This window comes from Oreochromis niloticus, linkage group LG14 (assembly GCF_001858045.2).
Source record: "Oreochromis niloticus isolate F11D_XX linkage group LG14, O_niloticus_UMD_NMBU, whole genome shotgun sequence".
Classification (NCBI taxonomy): domain Eukaryota; kingdom Metazoa; phylum Chordata; class Actinopteri; order Cichliformes; family Cichlidae; genus Oreochromis; species Oreochromis niloticus.
In genome coordinates, this window is record NC_031979.2 from 970,788 (window position 1) to 991,162 (window position 20,375).

Here is a 20,375-nt window from a genome sequence, read left to right on the forward strand (position 1 = left end):
TTCTGTAAAGTGGTTTCAATAAAACAGAAAAGAAAAGTATGTTTTGTTTTGTTTTTATTCAAGATCTGTTCACATGTACTTAGCAAGTACATACACATGAAATGCAAACTGTTTACATGGCAACGCACAGCTGGCATCAATCGTTCATCTAGAGCAAATTTTGGGGCAGCTGCTGAGGAGAAGTCAATGTTATGTGCAACCTCTGGCGGTATCTTGGTCATATGGTCAACGTACTCACAACGTGGAGGCTTAAAAACGGCCAAATCTTGTACCCAACCGTTTGTGCGCCTCCAGGGATTTATAATTACAAAAATGATTTCCCCTATGCGCTGACTCCACAGACAAGGTACGCGAAGATATCGGGGTAGGACAATGGCGGTATGCTGTCTGGGTTTCCACTCCACTGCCTTTTTTCATACGGGTCCACATTACCGATGCACGCTATTTTTTTCCAAGTACCGTCTCTTGGCGTCTGGGCGCAATCGGTGGCGATACAGCCCTTTGTCTTTTGCGCTGATTTTAAGCATGGTTTTGGCAGTAACGCTTCCAACACAGTCTGTTTGTTTTAAATTTGTTGCCTTCTGACATGGCGCCGCGATCCCACAATGCACTGCGGCGTGACGTCAACTCCAAAAGCCCTATTACTCCGCGAGGCTCCTGACTACGGTAGCCGTAATGCTCCAACAATCCATCAAGCGGTGCTGCTTCGTAGCTTACCAAAGTCGTACTATAGCATTTTTGACAGATTGCTGAGCGCCGTGTGCCACATAAAATCGGTTCGCGGTCAGTAAGCACAACCAGAACTCATACATAAGGCGCACTGTCAATTTTTGAGAAAATGAAAGGATTTTAGTGTATGGTTATAGTCCGAAAAATACGGTATTTGAGTTTTGTAAGGTGGTTTGTTTCGGGGCAGGAGGCTGGGAGACTTCGCGGTCTGGGATACAGCACGCAGTTTCACACACTCTTCATTTTGCACTTCATGGCGCTGTTGTAAATGGTGAAAATACTAGTAGTGCTAGCTGCACGGCGTCAACATGTTAAGGAGCTAACCGCAACGCTAACACGTTGACGCCGTGCAGCCCCACGCACGGGGCGATCCGCGGTAACTCGTTAACGGAGATTTGCCCCGTTAATGCAGTTATGGCGTTAACGTCATTTTAATGACAGTAACGCTGCAGCACTAAAATAGTAATCTCCAAATGTTTTGTTTTTACCGACCAGCTCCTCTTTGATAGCTGCCGTGTCCATCTTGTCATTGCCTGCAGATGAAGCGATGGGGGAGGGGGAGTTGTGTTCAGTGAAGGAGAGGCGAGGTCGAGTAACGCAGCGTAGAGACAAAAGTGGACGAAAGACGCAAACTTGCAGCTCCACGAGTGTAATTATAACGTAACATAGACTATATCGATATAAACGATATGGTCACATCTTATATAAAAATATATCGATATATTTAAAAACTCGATATATCGCCCAGTCCTACAACACGCGTTCCCCTCCACGCTGACAGAGCTGGAGATGATGGCAGACCTCCACAGCAACGTTCATGGAGACCATTATAAACACACATCCATCAATGACACTTAGAGGAAATAAAACCCACTCGCTACAGAAAGGGAACAGTATTAGCCTAGCTACAAAGGCTAGGTGTAGTACAGAGTACTGCTAAACACGTTGTTTTTGTTTATTTTCTGCGCTTTTGGTCAGACCACATCACTTTCTCCAGAGATCAACTGCTAAACATCAGCCAGTCGTCTCAAAATAGGCTCATCCATTTTTCATAAACCAGGAAAGTTTTTCAGAGATTTTAGTTGGAGGCGCTGGGGCTCTCTGTGGCTCCTGGAGGAGACGCAGACGGGGGACTCGTGCTGGTGCACTGGTGAAACTACGTCGGCGAGGATTCCACACTCCCCTCCATTCACCTCGTGAATCTCTGATCTCTTCCAAACAAAGTCGACGAATTACTGCTTTTAAACTGGACTAACAAGAACTTTACACGCTCTGCTGCCCTCCGCTTCACTCCCAGCTCAGTGTGTCACCAGCTTCCTGACAGACAGGAAGCAGCAAGTGAGGCTGGGGGAGATCACCTCTGAAACTCGGTCCCTCAGTATTGGTGCCCCTCAAGGATGTGTCCTCTCACCACTACTGTTCTCCCTCTACACTAATGACTGCACCTCCAAGAACTCGGCTGTTAAGCTCCTAAAGTTTGCAGATGACACCACCGTCATTGGCCTCATTCAGGATGGTGACGAGTCTGCATACCGGCAGGAAGTTGAGCGGCTGGTACTCTGGTGCAGTCAGCACAATCTGGAGCTGAACACTTAAAAATGTAGAGATGACAGTGGACTTCAGGAGACATCCCTCAACTCTGCCCCCCCTCACCATATCAGACAGCCCTGTGTCGACTGTGGAGATCTTCAAGTTCCTGGGTACCACCATCTCCCAGGACCTGAAGTGGGAGACCAACATCTCCTCCATCCTCAGAAAGACCCAGCAGAGGATGTACTTCCTGAGACAACTGGGGAAGTACAGTCTTCCACAGGAGCTGCTGATCCAGTTCTACACTGCAGTCATTGAGTCTGTCCTGTGCTCCTCCATCACAGTCTGGTATGGTGCAGCCACTAAACAGGACAGGAGCAGACTGCAGCGGACTGTACGGGCAGCAGAAAAGATCATCGACGCCCCCCTGCCCTCCATCCAGGATCTGTACCTCTCAAGAACCAGGAAAGGGGAAGGAAATATCATCACAGACCCCTCACACCCTGGACACAGACTTTTTGACCTGCTGCTCTCTGGCAGACGGTACAGAAGCCTGCAGACCAGGACCACCCGACACAGGAACAGTTTCTTTCCCCTCGCCATCTCCCTTCTAAACAGTTGACCTGTCACACTGCTCCCACTGCCAGACTGCAGCTGCACTTTATGTCATCATTACTGCTAAAGGAGGCCGAGGAGTAACTAAAGGTACATTCTGTGGTACTCATTTCACTTCATTTGTGTCATCCTGTATTTTATGTATATAAGATTTAGATTGGTTATTTATGGTTGGTTTATACAGCTTTGTGTATCTTTGTGTATGTTTGTGTATGCATGTGTACATGTATATATCCACACGTGTGTGTGTGTGTGTGTATCGTGTTGCTTACATTGTTGAGATTTACAATTGCTGTGTTTGAGAGTCACCATCTAATTCCTTGTAAGCTCCTGATATTACATGTCAGGTTTGTGATGATTTTCCTAAATCAGTCTGTGTTATCTCAGGTCCTCACCTGTAGGCGTCACAGTTCTGCTGTTGCACACCTGACTACACTTACAGCAGACTGTTCGTCTCTCAGGTTCACGTGTTCTCAGACATTTGTGTTTCACAGCGTCTGTCCTGTGTATGCTGGCTCAGTGTGGAGGCTCACAGGGAACCTCAGTGAAGTACACGTGTCGGCCTTTATCCTGTGACTCAGGTAAAGGATTGTAGGAAATGCAGAGTGTCCATGAAGCCGAGCCAAACAGGTTTTTATACATCTAAGCGTTTCTATTTTAGTGAATGCTTAAACCTGCCTGTGTGCGCTGCTGTGTCACCAGGACACACAAAACAAAGTCACAAGTCTGAAACCACCAACATTGTGACCATCACAGACACAGCCCAGTCCTTGCACTGGTCACATACTGGAGTAAAATCAGCCAACATCTGCAGGAGGAGACAAACTTTCCTTTCATGATGACAGATGTGAGTCTCACTGCTTTTCTACACATTTTACAGCAAATTCACAACTTTGATTCATAAACTGCAGCTTTGATAATCTCCTTAGAGCTGCAGTATCAGATCGGTGTGCATGCAGTCTAAATCCCACACATGAGATTTTTCATGGAGTGTTGGTGCTGGGTCACAGTCATCCAGACTCCAACCACGGGGGCTGTGAAGAATGCCCGAGTCCCCAGACATCTCCAGCCTGCACCCACCCCCGGACACCAGGTCATACATTCCTCTCAGTCTCACCGACTGGCTGGATTAGCTGGATTATAGCGTTCTGAGGCCGGTGCTGCTGGTTTATCCTTGTAATGCGGCTGTTTCAAGCATGTTTTTCAGGGAATGTGTTGTCTACAGGATTACTGCAGATCAACTATTGCTCTACATTTCTTAAACAAGAATATTAAAACCTCACACGTCCCTGTGGTCACTGTGTAGTACTACAGTAAAGTTGAAGTCAGCAGGTACTTGGTGCACCAGGAGGAAACAGCTGGCCTAGTTTTGAACAAACAGTTTCCAAATCTGACACAAACACTAATAACACTCATATTTCATTTGTTCCATTTAGAAACCAAAGTATTAAACCCACTGTGTGACTTTACGTCTCCACACAGGCCAGGTAGGTGTGGGTAACCTTTTTCCCCCATATAAATGAAATCACCATTTAAAAACTGCATGTGGGCGTGGCTGAGCTCAAGAGGTAGAGGAGGTCATCAACTGATTGGGAGGTTGGTGGTTTGATCCCGGTCTATGTGCCAAATATCCTTGGGCAAGACAGCAGAGAGCACTTAAGCTCAGAAGAAAGAGCTTGTATGAACGAATGAACGAGGCATGTTGGTGAAGAATCATTTACTCGGGTAAAAACATGCTTGATGATCTGAAACAAACATAGCAGTCAGCTGGGTTATAACCCACTGGCAGAAACACTGAAGCTGTGCTGTGGGTGGCCTGATGTCCTGTAATCTGAGGCAACAGTGACAGGAGGAGGAAACAAACAGGAAACAGTTCATGTCTTCTGGCGAGGTACCACGCATTTACTCCCTGTTAGCTTCAGACCACTGAAGCATGTTTGTGTGAGAGCTCTGTGTTAGTTTACCATTTGGCACCAGCTCCTCCCTCAGTAATTGAACTACTGTAACGGTGTTGCTTTGAGTAGTAACAACCCTGTTCCCACATGTGCTGCACAGAGCCATGGACGCCTCACTGTAACTCCGTGCCATTCTCATCCTCCCAGCAGTCGGCATGGCTTCCTCATGTCTCCCTCACTCCCAGGAGAGTCACCGTCTCCTGTTTAATCCTCATAGCCTTTAATGTTCCTCCCCCTCCTCCTCCCCCGAGCCCCCAGAGGGCCTTTCCCTGCCTGAGTACCTTTGATCAGAGCGGTTACTTTTAAAGCGTACGGCCACGCTCAACCTACGTCACAGGCGTAAACACAAGCCTCACATGCACAGGCTCTGCAGGGTAAACTGGGAAAGTTCAACAAAGCCTTATTCTCTACATATATCTGCAGGCGGGGTGGGAGAGGGAGAGTCACACTCGCCTTCTCCTTAACGGTCTACAGAACAAACCCACTGATGATCACAGCCTCGTGGCTTTCAGCTCCCAGAGGAGGAACAAACAGACGATCCTTACAATTTCTGTTTATGCTCGTTTCTCTGTCCTGGCTGAACGCACAAACAGGAAGAGCTGTTTAATAAAGCTGGTGGTCCTCAGTGTGGAGTCGCTGGCACCCATCATCCAATCAAACTACAGGGCTGCTGCTCATAGAGGGGGTGGCTAGCATTTAAACCGCCGACGCCTCCTCTTTGAGTGGCGTCCAAGGCCCGAGGGCACTTCTTAAAGTGAGGACCAGGTTCCAGTTATCACGTCAAACACTTGCAGCATAGAGAGGAGAACATCAAAGGCGAGATCCAGCGATTAAAGGCGAGATGGGAGTCATATTTTTACATTCTCTAAACACTGCTGGGAGACCATAAAGCAGGCTTATGGCTTGATTGTTACAGGATAGAGATAACACCGAGTCTGCAACACGTGCAGCCCATTACATCAGCTCTGTCAACTTAAACAATTTGCTACGCATAAGAAATTATGTGATTAAATATCAATATCCGCCCGAGAAGCTACTGGGTGCAGCAGTCAAACAGTGTGGCTGGAGGAGATTTAGTTACTGCAGGAGCCAAAGTAAACAGCTGCACTGTGGAGGATGCACACAGCAGCACAGAGCTCTGCTGGTCCTGATAGCTCATTGTAGGCCTGTTGCATATATAAGCATGTTTAGGTATTTCTCTTTTTAAATTTGTTCTTAACAACAGTGAGACACCTGTGGGTCCTCTCAGGTAGGATTCAGAGTAAGGGCCAGGCTGCTCTGACTGACACACGAGCAGCCAGCTGGAGATGCTGCTGTAGTTTGTGTATGATAGCACAGAGATACATGTTTTGGTTCTAATAATAATAATGAGGCTTGGCATGAGCCTGACAAGAGTCTCATTCCAGCATCTCGTCATTTATCACCAACTAGCACACGTGGATGCAGACTGCTAACCAAGGTTACGAGCTGCTACAGAGACAAACTGCAACACTGATTTCAGCTCCAGGTTTCGAGCACAGTGAAACCCTTTCTCTGCTTTACTGCATGCATTTAGAGTTGAGTGATGGTGCGAGGTCGCTCACACATGTTCAGATAGATGAAACTGTCTTGTTAACCAGTCTGCGGCATCATCCATCTGTGGGGTCCACATGGGCGGAGCCAGACGCACAGCATCGACCTGCACCAAGCTCAGCTCCCTCAGCACTTTATCACTCTGTCCTATAAATATGGAACAGCTCACTTGTTTGTTGTTAACCAAACATCTGTTAGAAACTTCCTGTTTACTTTGTAAGAGATTATAGTGTTGGTAACAGCACTGAGACTAATACACAGACGGTGTCTGAAATGTAGCTTAGTGCTGACTTGTCCCAGCACTAACATGTATTCCATACCACAGTCGTGTGCACTGAGAGCACCTGCGGCACACTGCAGGGCTCTGCCTGCCCTGTGCTTCAGCACAGACCCCACATTTCCACACAGTCCAGGTTTATGGGACGTGATAATGGGAATTAAAATCACATTTCCCAAACTCCACACAAATAGTCTGAGGTCCTGAGAGCACCGAGCTGTAACCACACAACATCACATGCAGCCAACGGGCCTCTAAACAGTGCTACTATTATGCCTCCACCTCGAGCGTAAACATCAGCAGCAGTTACCTTCATGAGAGCTGCCATGCTGTTGAGAAAGACCGGCTTCTCTCTAGCCAGAGCCAGCAGGTACACCATGGCCTGCTCCCTGCTCTGAGCTCCCAGCAGAGGGAAAGTCCTGCTGCCGCTCAGCATGTGATAGCGGTCCATAGCTGCTCTCTGCGAGCCTCCTGGTCGAGCTACTTTGGGACTGACGAAGAGCGGAGCCTACCCTCCACTTCAGAACCCCCGGCCTCTCAGGTCTTATGAGAGGTGGTGGTGGAGTTAGAGATCATAACATGCAAGGACTTCCTGGAGTGGGAGGAGCCCTGCTGGGTGGTTCTAAGAAAAGCAAAGGGGCTAATTCTGCATATGAAATAGAACTTTATCCTGAAATAGGCCATGTTCACTCCCATGACTGATGGTCTTCAGCTGTTAGATACACTCCTAGCTGTAGATATCAGCGACCGCGCGAGCTTTGAAGTGCTTCGACTGTTCTGCGCACTGGCTTCGAGTCCAACTTCTGCTAATTATTTCTCTTTTGGCTGTTTAATAATGAAAGCAGCACCTTTGAAGTGCTTTGTGCTGCTTTAAACGCTCAGCAGAGGCACATTAAAAACCTCCAAACAATTTCACTTCATGATATCAGGAGCTTCCAGGAGTCTGCTCCAGGAGGAAGACCACGCTCGCCCTCATGGCCCCTGAAGTTCCACATTCAGCAAGAAAAGAAGTCATTTTCACCAAAGCAATAAGCAATCCTTGTGTTACATCCTTTAATATACTGAATGGATGTGTTGGAGCATCATGCTGCAGTGATGAGCTGATTCATGCATGTATGATAGAAACACGAGTCTAGTGTTGTTTGGGGTATTTTACTAAAAGTGAGTGCAGCCTGTACTCACTGCCTGCTTCTGTGTGTGAGGACTGACTTATTCTGTAATGACATAAACTCAATATTTTAAGTGTGTTGATCATTTTTCACTAACCAGATTGTGCCCCTAAAAATATATAAATCCAGGTTTAGCTTATATATTACATAACACCCAATGCTGCGGTCTGCATGACTTCAGCTGCAGACTTGTCCAATTGAGGCTGTTACAGCTCAAACTGAATCATTATTTTGGTCCCTAGTGGTGACTTTTAGGTTTTTAGGTCAGCTGCAGGCTGAAGAGGAAGTGAGGTTTGGACTTTTACAGATTAGGATTAGCTCCTTTCAGCTGGGCCTTTCAGGGCTCACCTCAGCACATCGCCTGCCTCCACCAACCTTCACTACGTCCATGAAGCTTCTCTGTGCTCCTCCTCGTTTCCTTCTGCCCATGCCGGGTGCAGCCACTAAACGGCTCAAACTTCCCAGCCTGCTGAAACCAGTTTACCTGTCTGACCTTGTACGTCACAGCAGGTCATCTTGTAAACATTTTCCGGTCACAAACAACCCTCGACACTCATCTCCACCCTGCCTGCACGCTCTTCTTAGTGTCCTCAGGTGTTTACCTGTGCTGTTTGCATCATCACCACAGACACCAGTGATGGTTGATGTGACTTTTGAGTTTGTCATCCAAACTCATAACTGAAAGTCAAATGTAATTAGCTGCCCCATGTAAACATCCCTCATCTTCTTCTCCATTTATAATTCCAGTTGCATCATCAGATCTCAGGTTTATACATTTTTATTACGATAATAAAAGTTGAGTATGACTCGTTTAACGTCCTGCAGGCAGTTTCTCCGGACACTGGTGCAGCTGAACCAGCAACATCAGCAGAGCCCCACCCATCAAAAATGTTACATTTGGATAATATATGCTCATGTTTTCTTCACAGCTCTCTGTCTTCATGCATTTCATTACAGACATTCTGACTTTTCAGCACTTCTGAGCAAATTTGCATTTCAAAGGGTTTAAAAAGCAAGCGAGTGAGACCTGTGGAAGCTGCCGGTCAGCATCACCAGCAAAGGCTCCAGTCTGAACAGTAGGATGGTGCCCTCTAGTGGACAGGCCAGCAAACAGCAGACTGCAGCCAAGCATTTCAAACTTCTTTTTCAAACTGTGTCCCCTGCTGCGTGTCCTCTGATAGTCAAACAGCACCGTGAACACAATGCTGTGTTAGTGTGACACGGTGCCTTCTAATCTAATCTGCCTCTTGTTTGCAGCAGCGTCGTTGGTGCCGTCTCCAGACTGGATTACTGCAGCTTTCCTTTGGATGGGTGGGGGAACAGATTTATGGCTGTCCCAGATAAAGAGTCGTCTCATCTGTTCAAGCACATCTATCCTTTCCTGTTTCCCGGCCCCGTCTGATTTTCTAGCAGAGAAGCTGGAATCACAGTAATCTGCCTGGCCACAGTAAACATGCAGACGGGCAGCTTGCTGCTACAGTCTAAATATTTACTGTGCAGTGAATTACAGAAACGCTCCCTTTGAGCGTGAAGAAAACTTCTCCCTGCCGGTCAGTGGGTTCGTGCGGTGTAGGTGCACGATATATTTGGCAGCCTAGGTGGGCAGGTTTACTGTCCCACAGTCGCTGGACATATTTGGTCGCGTCGTAGGAGACGATGGTACACATATGCAGAGCGCGGGTATATTTGGGGCACTAATCCTCGTGGACGACGGCAAAGACACCAACTATGCAGGAAACCCTCCCCAACACCTCAGACGTAATATGAAGGAAAACATCGAGGAGGCAGACTGGGACAGGTTGTTGACAGCAGTTTCTCAGAGTTCAACCTCCTTTTAAACTCCACGAAATCAAATCTCTGCCTGAGGCGAAGTCCTCACAACTCCAGGCCCATCGCTGATATTTCAAGGGCAGGTCAAGAGAAGAGAACTCAAGTCTAGAGAGAGTTGTACATCTGAGAAAAAAGCTTTATTAAAGATGCATTAAGCATCTGACCTTTATCAACCTCCGGGAGCAACCAGGAGGGATTTCAACAACAGATTTCTCTCTCCACAGGACTCTGGCTAAGGATAGCCCCCACCACACAGATCTGAAGCGAGCTAATCTGAGTGGAAATCACACACAGAGATACTGTGAGTCACTGTGCAAAGTAAACTCTGCTCAGAATAGAAAGCGAAGTCGTACTTGCTTTTTTGTCATTTGCTATTCTGGGTTGAGAGAGCGCTTTTTGCAGCTGCACCTGCTTTATACCCATTCAAAGTAAGAGCGGGCACACAGTGGCCTGGTTCAGCCCGTTTCATTAATAAACAATCCTCAGCACAAAATACAGTGTCTGCGAACTAAACAGGCCTGACGGGACCGTCTTTACTGATAACAAAGTGTCAATCTGCCACGGATGAAGCACTCTGGCACTCGCTTCACATGCCAACTGTGTTTGCCAAGACAGCGTGTCAGTCAGACGGCCATGTGGAGACAGCAGCGCCAGGCCGGACAGCTTGGATCAGACGGCCTCGGTCATTAGAGGGGGCTTACCTCCAGGCTCCAAAGGCTAGGGACAACTAGCTGAATTAAAGGCTGTTTAAGTTTCCCTTTTGCTTGGCACTGGCATCAAAGTATGCATTACTGCCCACAGCTGACAGAAAACTGTACCTGCACTATTTGTAAGTGATCATCTTTTTACACTTGACGTCTGAATAACGTGTGTCACAGGAATATTAGTCGACGGTTTACTCTGGAGACCTTCCAACACGAGTGCCATGGAAATTCGAGGACACTCAGCAGAAGGGCTCTTTCTGCCTATAACACAGAGGAAAACATATTCAACTCCAGCGCATGGCTGAAGGACCATGAAGAGGCACAGAGCCTTCAGCTGAGCTCTTCTACACACTTTCAGCTGCTTCTCTATGAGTTTTACTTTTCTAGTAGGGCCTTGAGGCAACAGTTGTTGTGATTTGGCGCTATATAAATAAAATTGAATTGAATAGATGTGAAACTGAAACAGCCTTAATATCAGATTCATGTTCGTTACACTCGTAAAGACATTGTAAAATATGATCCACCAAAGAAGAAGACCAAATGATGAGCAACTTCAAAGAAGATAAATAAAAGTGCTTACTCCAATGTTAGACTGATGAACCTGTGAGTTCTTGATATGTTGATTAATAACAAACTTTCTGACAGTTGTAGGTTCTCAAACCAGACCAGATGCTGAATGGTACAAAAAGACACTGTAGACTGAACAGCACCTGCACAAAGCTGGAAAAGGGTAACCATGGTCCACCAGTGCCTGACTGGTTTGTCTGCTTTTTTATAAACACACGGGGTCTTTTTTTTCTTTTTTTTTGGTGGATGGAGATGTTGTCAGGACTTGTTCTTCTCACATGAAGCACAATTCAGCCATAATCCACTTCACATGCATCACTACTGTTAAGTCTTGATGCAGTCAAATGGGCTTCAGTCATTGTGCAGGTGTGCTGTTTATAAGGCTGAAACCTGCAGTCAGCTGAGACTGAAGAAGTCACCTGGACGTTTCTCCCACTGAAAACATCCAGATGAACAGAATCAACTTCCTGGTCCTCCTGTTAAGGTGACGTCTGGTCTGAGAGTGCTGAACTTCAGATTCACCACCACTCCTACCTGTGTTATTCTCACGCTGACAGCTGCCTGGGGACAGATCACCTACGACCACACTTAGTATTTGCATTCTCATAGTTTATGAGCTGAAGACGACTTAAACAGCTGCTTACAGGCACAAGTTGTTTGGTCAAGCTAACCTTCAACTAGGGGTGGGCGGTATAAACGGTATACGGTAGAAACGATATAAATTTGGCCAACGGTAGAGATTTTGACTATACCGCTCTACCGCGATAGCGCATGTTGATGGTGTCATCAAGCTGTGCGTTTTTTGGTTCAAAGCATCGCATCATCTGCAAATTATGCCAGGCGACAGTAATAGCAAAGAGACAAAACACTCTTTGGAATATGTGGAAAGGCAAAAACTGCGCTTCCTCCACTTCTGTACCATTGATGCATTAATGCTGAATTCTCTGGCAGCTGCTCTATTCCCATGTTGTTGCAGTATATTAATGACTAACCTGGTATTGTGGATGGATTATCTCAGTTGTTCTCCTGACTGAAGTTTGGTCCGTTTACAGCATCCTGCCATGCGATTGCATTTGTCCCTAACCATCGGGAACCCTCACGTTAACTTTTATCGAGTGGAAAAAAGTTAGCGTTCATCCTCCAGCTTTACTGTTTACGTTATGCTAACATAGCTGTGTCGCTAGCGATCACGTAGCACATCATTATATAGCAGCTAGCCCAACTTCAGTAACCCTACAAACATCACTGCTGTTTAGTTTTCTGTCTTCATTTATGTTGGAAGTGATAGCAGAGCTGTATGTTTGAATTGTTTCAGAAATCTCTCAGTCAGAACATGCTATATCATGTTTAGCTGGAAGCTAACGCGCTAACTTCCTGCTAACTTCTAACTTCGTTTTAATCAATTCTGTTTTCATGGATGCCTGGATGTTAAATTTGATTGTTACACCTGATAAAGCAGAAACGCTGATCATTTTGTTAAAGTTTAAAGAGTTTAGACAGTTTTTAACTCTCAGTGATGCTGCAGTGTTCGTTTGACTTTGGGACCTGAAGCAGACGGAGTTTAGGACCCAGATTACTCCGCGAGGCTCCTGACTACAGAAGCTGTGATGCTCCCACAATCCATCAAGCGGTGCGGCTTCGTAGCTTACCAAAGTCATACTAAAACATTTTTGAGCGCTGTGTACCACATAAAATCGGTCAGAGGTCAGTAAGCACAACCAGAATTCATACTTAAGGTGCATTGGATTATAATGAACACTGTTGATTTTTGAGAAAATTAAAGGATTTTAAGTGCGCCTTATAATATGGAACATACTGTATACTGTACATAAGAAAATAATATATCGTGATTATATCGTGACCGCACATGCTTCAAATTATACCGCGATATGGATTTTTGGCCATATCGCCCAGCCCTACGTCTCATGGTCTTCATTACATTCAACAGAAAAACCAGCAACTACCTGGAACCTGTCTATTACTTGTGTACAACTACGGTGACCAAAGGTTTGAGAGATCTGGGTGAAAGCTAAAAGTCCGAGATGAAAGACCTCCACTGAAATTCAATATTTTAGTCCTTATTATTAAAAACATAAACATGTTTGATGGTCTGCACTAGTTTTCCTATTGTTAGTGGATTCAGGTCGTCGATGTCGAGTCCTTTCCAAATATCTGACAGTTCTCCAGAGATGATTTCTTCCTGGTTCAACGCCACATTAAAATAACTTAGAACAACACTGCATATGGAGCCACATAAGTGTGAAAGTCTCCTGCATGTAAGCCACACTATGAATCTGTGCACGTGCGCAGCTGCAGTCTCCCAGCAGCCTCTGAGCTGTGTACTCCTGTTGGTTTCACAATAAGGCTGCTTTCTCCTGAACAAACTGCTGTGGAGGCTCACTGTTCACATAACTTTGCTTTTTGGTAATCAGTTGTGTGAATGAGTAGCAGGCTGTGTGTGAAAGGCTTTGAAACACACACGCTCACGGGCAAGAAGAATCTGTCATGACAGTGAGTCGACTGTGACTAATTACAGGCCCTGCAGCTCCACGCCCTGCCTCCTCACAGAGCTGCGAGTTACTGCGCTCAACAAATGCAACAACATAACAAGCTGCTGAGGAATTTAGCCTCTCAGAGAGCCTGTTAGCCTCCTGAAGGCCTTATTTACATGACTCAGTTATGTGCTCGCTCTGATACGCTGCGAGCTGTGAGCCCATATCTAATGTCAATATTGTCTGTATATCTGGAAGTTGCACAAGGTAAAGGTTGTTGAAAACAGAAGGAGTGTCTGATCGTGGTGTGTGAAGGTCAGCAGGTTGGTAACAGAGACGTGAACAATGTGCATTTGATTGTATTTATCACTTGCACAGAGCTTTTATGTCTCAGGGAGGTGACGAGTCTCTAATGTTCCCTGGTCAGTGGTTTTATCCTGGTCTTGTGTAGTGATAACTGCAGTCTCATTTTCCTCCTGTGTTTTAATAAACTTTAATAAACACCAGAGCAAGTTTGCATCATTTACATTGTAGCATATTCTTTATACATCTGCAGCTGTTAGCTCGTCTTCCCTCTCCCTGTAAGCTAGCTTTCTCCTGATTGGTCGGCACTCACAAACGGGAGGTGGGTGGGGCTTCCGTCCTCATAGACAGTATGGCTCTCTTCTCTTTTAGTATATATGAGACATGTTTGACAGCATTTCTATGATCGGGTTGATTATTTACATTTGTTTACATGCATTTATGTTCGTGTTCGTGTTCGGATAACTGATCCAGTTTTCCAAAGGTGCTGTGTGCATTTTCAAATTTTCTGCCACATGATCATATCAAAGATGGCTGAAATGTGAGATCCATGAGCGTATCAATACTCACTGTGAGTAAAAGCCCAGGTTATAGACCACTCGAAACAGACTCTAGTCTTGGCTGTGTGTGACATCCGTGAGAGCAGATCTCTCTGATATGGTCACCACAGGCACAGCAGCACCATTTACATGCTACTGTGGTTAAATCCACTCAGAGTCCTTACACCAGGGGTCCCCCAATCCCAGTCCACGAGGGCCGGTGTCCCTGCAGGTCTTAGATGTGTCCTTTATCCATCACAGCTGATTTAAATGGATAAATTACCTTCTCAACATGTCTTGAAGTTCTCCAGAGGCCTGGTAATGAACTAATCATGTGATTCAGGTGTGTTGACCCAAGGTGAGATCTAAAACCTGCAGGGACACCGGCCCTCGTGGACTGGGATTGGGGAACCCTGCCTTACACTATAGTCCGTTTGTAGCTCCTTGCAAAGTGTTGGTTGGCCTGCCATGTTTATTCATACAGGTCATGACTTATACCCACTGCTGCTCAGGACAAACATGGAGTTAATGTTGAAGGGTTGGACTTTTAGTCATTTCAATCAGGTTTTCATATTGAAACTAAACTTTAGACTTACGTGTTTTTAAAAAACTGTACTCTTATATCACACAGTGAACCCTACCTGACCACTCAAAGATCAATGAGCAGCCTAACAGCAGCAGCCGAGCTTCACCATCACACGTACGGAGCCTTTCATGGATATACACTTTGATTCAGCTCGCCAGAAATTATTTTACTGGACTGGAAACAATTTTTATATTTTTAAAATGCGGTTTCACCCCAAACAAACACTTGATCATCATAGGGAGAAGGAAGACATGTTGACGTAAGCCCAAATTACATTATGTGTGTGCCTAACCAGAACCTAGCCTCGACTTCTTTCCATAATATAAAAGCATGCTGCCTTGGTGCATTCTGCAGGACCTCTGCGCCTGTAGAGGTTTAAACGCAGTCTCAGTGTGCAGATCTGATGCTGCCGCCATGTCTCAGTGGGAGGTACCAGGATATGACCTGGCACTAGGGCTGGGCCATATCATACCGTTCACGGTAATACCGGTGTAATGTTAGGCAATGATAAGAAAATGAAATATTGTGATAGAATGTGGGTAAAACGCGCATGCGCAGTGCCTTTGTTTACATACGCACATGGCGGCGACGCAGAATGAGAAGAGCTAAAGGGGATCGTTGAATGAAACAGATGAAGCAGAACTGGTTTGTAAAAATGCTGCAACCTCAGTGGTGTGGAACTGGTTTGGCTTTCGTCCGTCAGATACACAACAAAGCACTATTTTTGGTAGCGAATGCTAGCGGGCCGTCATTATTACAGTCTTGTTTGGAAAATACGGCGCACTTAAAATCAATCCTTTGATTTTTCTGAAAATCGACAGTGTCCCTTATAATCCCGTGTGCCTTATGTATGAACTCTGGTTGTGTTTACTGACCTCAAAACGATTTTATGTACACGGCGCTCGAAAATCTGTCAAATGTTTTAGTGCGACTTTGCTAAGCTACGAAGCCGCACCGCTTGATGGATTGTCGGAGCATTACGGCTACCGTAGGCAGGAGCCTCGCGGAGTGATACGTACTGTGCTTCAACATAATATTACCGTATTGTGTGTGTATAACCTCTTTTTAAGTTTTGTGGATATTATACATGGTTATGCTGAGGATATGTCGGCCAGTTTCCACTGGAAATGCCTTTTGGTTAAACTGTCAGTGAGGAATTTGCACTGTTACATTTTTATATAATTTTAATGCACATAAAAAACAGCTGCTTGTTTAAGTGAAAATACATTGATTTTTTTTGCACTAATAAAGTTGTGGAGTTGTAAAGTATTTTGTCTAGTGTCAATTATATCATCAGTTATATCGTTATCGCAAATTTTCAAATGTATATCGTGATAAATATTTTTGGTCATATCGCCCTGCTCAACCTGGCACACAGAGAGGGCATCTCAGGTCTCAGGCCATCCTACACGGTTGATGTCACTCTGTCTTTAGCTTATAAAAAATACCCCTCTGTAATTACAAGAGAGGCAGACAAACGCCTTCTCATGCAGGCACAAACACACAAAGGCTTTTTAAGGACGATTTTGTCTCTGGAGTTCCAAGTTCAAGATGTCTCCGGCGCTCCCTCGGCCCCCCTCTGCTCAGTTTAGGAAACAACAAACAATGCGGTTGCTACGGGCCCACGTGAGCCCCCCGAGAGAGACCGCATGTCAGCAGCAGTCTGCAAACAGTTCACCGAGGTGCCTCACTGGCCTCGCTATGCCTCCTTTTGCAAGCAAACACGCAGATAGTGCAATCGGTGCACTGTGTTCCTCCTGCAGGACACACACATTAGAGATAGCCGAGAGTATTTCCAGCGCTTCCTCTGCTGATAAATCATCATCATGAAAAAGAAAGAGCTTCAGCCAGTTTCTCTCTCACTGGGAATCAGATCTGTGCTCAACTCTGTAATCACAAGTTTTACACTAATCATTAATAAATCTCTAGATGGTTCTCTGGAATGAATAATTAGTTAAAGTAATGAAAAATGCCTGACACAGTCTTCTTAAGCCCAGCGGGACTATTTCACAGATTTCATCTCATCCACTTCACAAAGACTACTTTCTGTTAAATGAATCAAGCTGAATATTTGTGCTTGTACAAATGAAGGAATGAATCACATTTGCAATTATTCAGCTCACTCTCCTTAGACCATTTATTAAAAATGCAAAGCTACAGGGACACTGGAAAAGCTCTGGGGACTCGGTGCCTTGTTCAAGGGCACCTACTGCAGATGAAGGCCAGCAGAGACACAGGCTGCGGTGCCGTCACTGAACCTCTAACATAGGGCTGGGCGATATGGCCAAAAATCCATATCGCGGTATAATTTGAAGCATGTGCGGTAACGATATATATCACGATTTATTATTTTCTTCTGTACAGTATACAGTATGTTCTGCATTATAAGGCAAACTTTAAATCCTTTAATTTTTTTCAAAAAATTAATTTTTTCAAAATTATAATCCAATGCACCTTAAGTATGAATTCTGGTTGTGCTTACTGACCTCTGACCGATTTTATGTGGTACACAGCGCTCAAAAATGTTTTAGTATGACTTTGGTAAGCTACGAAGCCGCACCGCTTGATGGATTGTCGGAGCATCACAGCTTCTGTAGTCAGGAGCCTCGCGGAGTAATCTGGGTCCTAAACTCCGTCTGCTTCAGGTCCCAAAGTCAAACGAACACTGCAGCATCACTGAGAGTTAAAAACTGTCTAAACTCTTTAAACTTTAACAAAATGATCAGCGTTTCTGCTTTATCAGGTGTAACAATCAAATTTAACATCCAGGCATCCATGAAAACAGAATTGATTAAAACGAAGTTAGAAGTTAGCAGGAAGTTAGCGCGTTAGCTTCCAGCTAAACATGATATAGCATGTTCTGACTGAGAGATTTCTGAAACAATTCAAACGTACAGCTCTGCTATCACTTCCAACATAAATGAAGACAGAAAACTAAACAGCAGTGATGTTTGTAGGGTTACTGAAGTTGGGCTAGCTGCTATATAATGATGTGCTACGTGATCGCTAGTGACACAGCTATGTTAGCATAGCATAAACAGTGAAGCTGGAGGATGAACGCTAACTTTTTTCCACTGGATAAAAGTTAACGTGAGGGTTCCCGATGGTTAGAGACAAATGCAATCGCATGGCAGGATGCTGTAAACGGACCAAACTTCAGTCAGGAGAACAACTGAGATAATCCATCCACAATATGAAGTTAGTCATTAATATATACTGCAACAACATGGGAATAGAGGAGCTGCCAGAGAATTCAGCATTAATGCATCAATGGTACAGAAGTGGAGGAAGCGCAGTTTTTGCCTTTCCACATATTCCAAAGCGTGTTTTGTCTCTTTGCTATTACTGTCGCCTGGCATAATTTGCAGATGATGCGATGCTTTGAACCAAAAAACGCACAGCTTGATGACACCATCAACATGCGCTATCGCGGTAGAGCGATATAGTCAAAATCTCTACCGTTGGCCAAATTTATATCGTTTCTACCGTATACCATTTATACCGCCCACCCCTACTCTAACAGTTATTACTGCTCACTCATCTCCATGTCTGCAAGTACCAAGCAAATTAGACTGTTCAGGAAATTCATATGAAACAACTGAGTTGGTTTGTTCACCCTGTACAGGTTTAAACGCAGTCTCAGTGTTACACCCCAAACAGCACTTACATCATCAGCTGATGAACTAACGAGTTCATTAATACAGTGAGTCTGTCATCACAGTTTGGGACTTTAAAAGTCTTCTCCATGAATTAAAGCTACTGAATTAAAAAAAAAAAAAGAGGAATACAAGATGAAAAACTTAAAAAGGATCCGTCAGGATTATCAGCAACGCAACTCATCTGGAAACTCATATACAAACACTAATCAGCTGACTCAGCACATCCATAAGCTGTTTTTTAAAGACCGCTGAGTAACTATGGCACATTCCCGCTGAGGTACAGTCCTGACTCACCAGCCTCTCCATCTCCTGCTCGCGGAGCCTCTCCTCTCTCTGTCGTCGGTGGTACTCCAGCAGATCGTCCTCGTTGTCGCTGATCTCTGTGATGCTGTTCTTTCTCTCCCTCATACCGGGGTGCGGTCTCCCTGCAGACATCTTTCTGTGGGTCCTTGGGCTGGCTACAGGAGAGGAACCCGGCAACGAGCCCAGACTGTAAGCAGGCGACAAGGAATTCCCAAAGCTCGCTTTCCGTACCCCCGCGCCCCCGACGCTGCCCTCCGTCAACAAAGAGGTAGGTGAAGGACTGCGAGCTCGGATGCCTCTGCCGCAAGTCTGCTCCTCCGACTTGCGCCGAAGTCTGGGGCTCTCTGGAACAACCTTGCCCAGATTTGAGGGGCTGTCCAGAGGCCTCAGTGGGTTCACCGTGCCCGGAAGTGCCCCTGGGAGAACTGGAATCCCTCTGCGAGCCAAGGAGGGGCTTAAAGGTGGCAACTCTCTCATACTGCTGCCCGCTCCACCGCCCCCATTCACTTCCACATTCCTTCGGGCCAAGCGAGGGCTTTCTGGGGGCTGCAACGAGCGTGGATGCTGCTGGAGAGGTGATCCTTGGATTATGTGGACGATAGGGTCCAGGGGAGGCTGGAACGCTCTGGTGGGTTGGGAAAGCTGCCTGGAGGGGCTGGAAGTAAGAGAGCGATCGGCCAGAGGGGCGTGCTCTCTGAAGGGGCTGGCAGGTCTTTCTTGGAGCACTGTCGCAGTCTTGGTCCTGGGGCTGGAGGGCGATGGGGATGAACAGGTTGGAAACTTGGGTGTGAGCCTGGGGCTACTTGGCACAGCGTTTCTACTGCTAAGAGATTCACTGGAGGACAGAAGGGGGGTCTGCCGAGGGCTCTCAGACCCATCTTGGCCCAGTCCTCTGTGGCTTGGCTTGGGGCTTGGAAGAGCCTCTGTTAAGACCTTTCGTGGCAACCTGGGGCTTTCCTGAACCTTTTGGCTCACCCCACTGCTGCTGAAGTTAGGCAATATGGTCCGTGGCTGGGGTACCGGCGGAGGCTGGGCGGTGAAGTTGTAGCTAGAGGAGCGTACAGGCACTGGCGGCAGAGAAGAACTCTGGTCCTGGGGTCCTCCACTAGGAGATGGACTGGTGAAGCTTCCACTGCTGGCTGCTGAGGGTGAGGACAGTGGGGAAAAAGGAGGCGATGTGTTCTCATAGCTGGACCCCACAGACATGGCCCCTGGGCTGGTAGGAGGTGATAACAGATACCGGCCCCCTCCGTTGACCATAGGTGACAGCGGAGAGTGAGCTGCGGACTGGCCCCCGGGAATCTTTTTGGCCTCCGATGAAGAAGGCTGAGGGTCATCCATGACTAGAGAATCCATGATCTCCTGGAGGTCCCTCTCAATAGAGCTGACGATAGCGCTGTGCTCGGATTGGACTTTCTCTCCAGGAGCTGGGGGACACTGGGCTGGACTGGCCTGGTGATTCCCATTGACCAAGCTCTCTGTGTCTAGAGGGAAAGCAAAGAGAACAAAACGCGCATCAGACAGGTATTCAAACAGAGTCAACGA

General features: G+C 46.1%; 1 protein-coding gene across 15 annotated transcripts in view; it reads right to left on the bottom strand.

Moving 5' to 3' along the window:
- Positions 1–20,375, bottom strand: part of phldb1b (pleckstrin homology-like domain, family B, member 1b) — a 129,892-nt gene that overhangs the window by 29,846 nt on the left and 79,671 nt on the right. For all 15 annotated transcript variants that reach the window (XM_025898329.1, XM_025898325.1, XM_025898332.1 and 12 more), the window contains one exon: positions 18,822–20,314. In XM_025898329.1, coding sequence (XP_025754114.1) covers positions 18,822–20,314 — 1,493 coding nt within the window. The remainder of the gene's footprint in view (positions 1–18,821; positions 20,315–20,375) is intronic.